The sequence below is a fragment of the Carlito syrichta genome, unplaced genomic scaffold, assembly GCF_000164805.1.
Source record: "Carlito syrichta isolate Samal-C Ts95f unplaced genomic scaffold, Tarsius_syrichta-2.0.1 Scaffold302654, whole genome shotgun sequence".
NCBI classification, from domain to species: domain Eukaryota; kingdom Metazoa; phylum Chordata; class Mammalia; order Primates; family Tarsiidae; genus Carlito; species Carlito syrichta.
The window spans coordinates 1-6567 of record NW_007246750.1 but is presented as its reverse complement, the minus strand read 5'-3'; the positions used below and the strand labels follow the sequence as shown (position 1 = coordinate 6567).

General features: G+C 38.8%; 1 protein-coding gene across 1 annotated transcript; it reads right to left on the bottom strand.

The window, feature by feature from the left end:
* Nucleotides 1-424: 424 nt before the first annotated feature.
* LOC103259381 (molybdopterin synthase sulfur carrier subunit-like) lies at nt 425-5384 on the bottom strand. Its single transcript, XM_008057051.1, has 4 exons — nt 5367-5384; nt 4179-4300; nt 2703-2850; nt 425-640 (listed from the first exon to the last, which is right to left on the bottom strand). Exons 1-4 carry the CDS (start codon nt 5382-5384, stop codon nt 425-427), a joined length of 504 nt encoding a protein of 167 aa, XP_008055242.1.
* Nucleotides 5385-6567: the final 1183 nt, after the last annotated feature.

Below are 6567 nucleotides of genomic sequence, written 5' to 3'. Positions count from 1 at the left end.
TCTCCTCCTTCTCCTCCTCCTCCTCTTCCTCCTCTTCTATCTTCTTCTTTTCTGGGATAACCCTCAAGGATGGTGGGGTAAAATGGATGAAAAAATAAAAAGCAATCCTTGGTTTGTTTCTTTCTCTACTGTAATCAAGTTTTTACTATTAAGCATGATATTTACTCTTGATTTGGGGTAAAAATCATGTCAAATTAAGAAAGTTTTCTTTCATTCTGAAATTACAAGAGATGTTGATTTAAGATGACTGCTAATTTTTACATTATTTTTTCCTTAGTTGGTAACATATTAAACCTCATTCTGTCTGTACATAAGCATGATTTCTCCATACTACACAGGTAAATGTCCTTGTACATTCTTCTCCTCCACCTCCTCCTCCTACTTCTCTCTTTCTCCTCCTTCATCTTCTTTACTTGATAATAAATTATGCCTCATTCTGTCTGCACATAAGCATAATCTCTCCAGACGACACAGGAAAATGTCCTTGCACAACCTCCTTCTCCTCCTCCTCCTCCTGTTCCTCCTCCTCCTCCTTTAGTTGATAATATGCCTCTTTCTGTCTGCACATAAGCATGATTCCTCCAAAATATACAGGAAAATATCCTTCAACATTCTCCTCATCCTCCACCTCCTCCTCCTCCTTTAGTTGATAATAAATTATGCTTCATTCTGTCTGCACATAAACATAATCTCTCCAGACTACACAGAAAAATGTCGTTGCACATTCTCCTTCTCTTCCTCTTCTACCTCCTTCTCCTCGTCCTCTTTCTTCTTCTTTTGTGGGATATCCCTCAAGGATGATGGGGCAAAATGGTGAAAAAATAAAAAGGCATCCTTGCCCTGTTTCTTTCTCTAATGAAACGAAATTCTTCCATTAAGTATGATACTCACTCTTGATTTGGGGAAAAAATACTGTCAAATTAAGTAACGTTTCTTTCATTCCTAACTTACAAGAGTTTTTGATCCAAGATGACTGCTAATTTCTACATTATTTATTTTTAGTTGATAATGTATTAGCCTCACTCTGCACATAAGCATAATCTCTCCATACTACACAGGAAAATATCCTTGCACATTCTCCTCCTTCTTCACCTGCTCCTCCTCCTCCTCCTCTTCCTTCTTCTTCCTTAGTTGATAATAAATTATGCCTCATTCTGTCTGCACATAAGCATGATCTCTCCAGACTACACATGAAAATGTCCTTGCACATTCTCCTTCTCCTCCTCCTCCTTTAGTTGATAATAAATTATGCTTCGTTCTGCCTCCTCCTCCTCCTCCTTCTATTTTAATTGATAATGTATTATGCATCACTGTCTGCACATAAGCATGATATCTCAGAATACACAGGAAAATGTCCTTGTACATTCTCCTCCTCCTCCTCTACCTCCTCCACCTCCTCCTCTTCTTTCTTCTTCTTTTGTGGGATCACCCTCAAGGATGGTGGGGCAATATGGGTGAAAAAATAAAAAGGCATCCTTGACATTTCTTTCTCTAATGGAACCAAGTTTTAACCATTAAGTATAATTACCTTTGATTTGGGGTAAAAATCCTCTCAAATTAAGATAGTTTCATTCATTCATAACTTACGAGAGTTTTTGATTCAAGATGACTGCTGATTTCTACATTATTTATTCTTTAGTTGATAATAAATTATGCCTCACTGTCTGCACATAAGTATGATCTCCCCAGACTACACAGAAAAATATCTTTGCATATTCTTCTCCTCCTCCTCCTTCTCCTCCCCTTTCTCCTCCTCCTCCTTCTTCTTTTGTGGCATTACCCTCAAGGATGGTGGGGAAAATGGGTGAAAAAATAAAAAGGCATCCTTGACTTGTTTCTTTGTCTAATGGAACCAAGTTTTTATCATCGAGTATTATATTTACTCTTGATTTGGGGTTAAAAATCCTGTGAAATTAAGAAAGGTTTCTTTCTATCCTAACTTACAAGAGTTTTTGATTGATGACTGATAATTTCTACATTATTTACTCTTTAGTTGATAATAAATTATGCCTCATTCTGTATGCACATAAGCAGATCTCTCAGACTACACAGAAAATGTCCGTGCACATTATCCTACTCAAATATGAACTAAGTTGCTTGGAGAGATGAAAAGATGGCATGGTCACAGTTCCTCCTCCAACAAAGCTATGACTAAAACACAGTATCTTTATAGATGGACAATGATAGGCTTTCTTCTCAGGCATAGTAATCTTTTGACTATCTAGATGTGCACTTTTTCTACATTTCTCTGTGCACAGCAGAGCTATTATCTATTACTAGTAAGCACATTTGAAAAAAAGGATACAAAGAGTCCTATGAGTTCAAATGTTAGTTCTTTCACTTATCAGCTATGAGATCAGAGAGTTTTTTAATTCCTCTGAATTTTTCTCACCTGCAAAATATGTATCCTAATATTCCACTGTCTAGCACTGTTCCTGATATTTAATACTAAGATCTGAATAAACCATTATAAATATACAAACATATCAAACTGATATTAAATTAAAATGCTTACAATAAAATTGATGCAGAGATGATAGGTAGGTATTTATAAATGTGTCTGGATCAATAACAGGCTGATGAATCAATAAAGATGTGGTGCAGACAGACTTACAAAGAATATACAGCAACCTCAAACCACATACAAGTTATCATCTATACAATTCTTCTCTATAAGACTGGTTAAGAAAAACAAATCTCACATAACTAGACAGCTCAGAAGCACTACCCTCCACTAATGGGGGGACAATAGCAATTTCGTCTCCCGGTTGAAGCAAAAGGAGCTGATCTCCAAGCTCGACATATTCTTGATAAACAGCAAATATCACTTTATTTTTAACATCAGCCAATCTGAAGGGGAAAAAATATGATTAGACGTATCAATGCTGTGATAGGCCACACATCTCCTTAGCTGCAATGTAAGATATTACATAATAATACTATGTGAAGCGTCGCCTGAAAAATTACTAATTAACTCATTCTATAGGCAAAGGACATATCCTCTGAAGAACACACCTTTTCACTGCAAAGAACACATTAAACTGCTATCAACTCTTTATTGGAAGTTGTGTGTCATGGAGGATCAAACAACGAAAAAAACCACCAGACTGGAAACAATATTCAAACCACGTCAAAAGAAAATTAACTTTTCAAATTCATGCATGGCCCTTCTAGGGGCCATCCACCTATGTGTACAAGCCTACTAAGTAAAGCTATAAGATTTCCCACAAACTGTGCTTGTACACATTATCCTATTCAAATACAGAAAAGTTGCTTAGAAAGATGAAAAGATGGCATGGTTCACAGTGCCACCTGCAACACAGTTATAATAATAAAGCTGTTTCTTCATATCTGGACAATGTAAGTTTTCTTCTCAGGCATAGTGAAAATGTGTACAAGACCAGGTATTTCCCTGCAGGTAACAGATTCAAGGTAAAGTAGAACAGAGGGCACACCATGTTTCATTGGTTATCAGGTCATTGTAAGAGCACCTTAAAAGATGTGAAATCAAGAATCAAAACATACATTGTTGAGTATCTTTTACAAAGCACTAGGACTTCCAGGTTAAACAATTATACAGACTTAAGGGAGACTATTGATATTCCTGGAACACCTTCTAGTAAGTCGCTTTCATATTTTGTTCCAAAAAAGACTTGAAGTAGGAATGACAGCAATGAAATTATAGATTTTCAAGAACCAGCAAAAATTTAAATATTGAAAAAAAATTGAAATTCAATGGCATCTAGGATTTGTTGTAGCTAATTTTTCTTTTAACCTTAGAAATTTCTCTTTGCATTCTCTAAAGAGGGGGCAGAACAAAAAAGTTTAAAACATATTTTAACAAAATTTGTAACAATTTCAATTAATGTTATAAAAATGCAGATTCTATATGTAAAGTATTTTGTAAATTATGAAAGAGGATATAATCATGTACCTCTGGGAGTATGCCAGCTTACTGTGTTTTTTCGATAAAATACCTCTAGCCTTTCTTTAAAAATGTTGCTTTTCTAAAGACTAGAGTTTAAATTTTCAGTAGTTCCAGAAAAATATAAAACTAATGACCCTTTTTTGGCAATAAGCATGGAAATTACCCTTTTTAGAAATGTTTAGCAGTTATACATTTTTAAAATATTTTTTAAAATGTGTTAATCACATTCATTCTATAAACATTTAACTACCCAGGATGCCAAGACTCTATCTCCTTCCACAACTGCAATGCTTTTATTTCTTGTGGCACAAAAATGGTCTCTGAACGAACTCCCACTATTTCAGCACTTTTTGCAAAATACAATACTTCAACCTGAAAATAAATAAAATGCTCTTAAGAAGAACTCATAGTCCTTTTCTGTCTACCCATGCAGAGACATTTTCTCATTTTTCAAATGTATTACTTTCGTCAAAGACAAAATTTATAAGTTAAATGGAATCGTTCATAAAAAATTTCATGTCTACAAATACAAATTTTGAAAACCTGTTATGTTTTAAACACAATTCAGACTAATTTCTGTCTTTTAAGTGTCCCATAGCAAAAATCCTAATTATATATCTTTATAGAAAACATGCTAAGCTTGTCTTTAGTTGACATAAAATTACAGTACCTTTTATAAACACTTAAGCAATGAACAAATATGAGTCAAGAGATGAATTGCCCAAATAAACTAAATGACCAGATTAGCGAAAAAATAGCCCATTCATAGCTGTTAAATGAACTTTGATTCCAGTCTACATAACACTGGACCCAGCTGCTGAAGATTAAATTATGCAACACACAAAACCTGGCACTTATAAAAGCAAGAGGTTTTGAAATACAGGATAAACTGGTATTTCCTAGGACATACCAGTGCCAATAGTCTTTTATCCCAAGGATCCTACTAAGTAAAACAACTCACCTGTCGCTCACTACAAATAGTTCTCTACAAAATAATCACAGGTTTGCAAATAATCAAGGGTGTGTACATCCACAGGTGAAGCACATTTCTTCTCAAGAATTCTTAATTGGGTGCATTTCTTTTTAGATTAAATATTTAGCTTCGCGCAAAGAAATAATCTGGCAAAAGGGGAGATCCAAAAAAGATCCAGGAATTCAGCCTGTCCGCGACGCCGTGACCTGGCCACAAAGAGTTCACGGAGTGCACTTGACTTCTGTTGGGGAGGCTGGAGCAAAGTGGCGTGAAGGGGCCACCACGGTGGTGGCTGTGGAGGTGACTGTGGCGGTGGCAGCTCGGAACCAAAGTCCAGGTCAGTGTGGATGTGTGTTGGGGAGGTCAGGATGGCCAAGCGGAGTCTGTGGAGGGAAGTGGCTAGACAGACACGTCCGGGAGGGCCTCCGCACCAGGCTCACACGCACGCACCCCTTCCCCCCTTGCCTGGCACCGCGGCACCATCCCGCCCCGAGTCCCCCTGACCGATTCCCAGCCGTTGAGTCCGGGACGCCGGGTGACGCAGGGCGCAGGCGCCGCCTGACGGCACAATGCTGCTCCCGCCCCCGCGCCCCCATGGAGCATGCGCACTGCTTGTTCCGCCCCACTGTCCCCGCCCTGGTGTTCCCACCACACCCTACTCCACAGAAGGATGTTTTCACTGCGGTACGGTGGGACGGAGCGGGGATCGTGGTGGCGAGAGCGAGCATTAAGTATGGAAATGAAAATGGAAAAAGGGCTGACCACGCATGCCCTTCCGGAGAAAGATTATGGCGCAGGAGAGCAGACTCCGGACTCCCAGGGACAGCTGCCGCCTGCGTTTGGAACCTGAGCTAATAACTGCAGAGGAGGTCAGACTTTTCGCCTCCATCCCCTTTAGGCTTCCCCTCAATAATTTTAGCTATCTCGCCATCGGTATCTGATAAGTGTTCCTCAAAGACTTAGAGTATTTGCCTATCAGAACACTGGAATTCTCAGATATCCACTTTTCCTGTTTACTAGCTCCTCAGTAATTTGTCTGCATATTACCCAATCCACATACACAATGTCTTACCATCAAGAACTTTCTGGCTTTACCATGTTGGCATAGTTGTGTGGGTATGAGGTAAGCGTCCTTCCCCTTGGAGCTCAGAGTCCTGGGTGAGAGAAAGTCTTTAACGGGAATGGTGACTCCGGGTACCAAGGGTAATACAGGTATATGTTATCTTTCATGAGGTGGAAGGGAGAAAGTGACTGGGTCACCTGGGGAGTCTCAAGGCAAGGAGAAGCTTGAGCTGAATCTGCCATTACAGTAGCAGCAAATGACAGAGTTGGGGTAGGAAGTGAGGGGATTTCATTTACCTGTGCCAAGTAACAGAGATATAAAGTAGTATTATGCATTCACAGGACAAATAGTTGGCAAGGCTGGAGTGCCCCCAGTAAAGAAGGAGGTGATGGGAAGTGAGTCTTGATACACCAGGTAGAAGACCTTGGTAGGAAAACTTGACAAGGACAGATTAACACCAAAATATATTCTGGTAATGTTGGTAAATATCAAGGTTAAAGAATTATATTCACAATTAGACACAAAGAAGAAAATGATGACAGTGGCCTTAGACTCCGTGACATCGAATGCCAGAGAATGGTGATGTGCAATATCTAAAAAAGA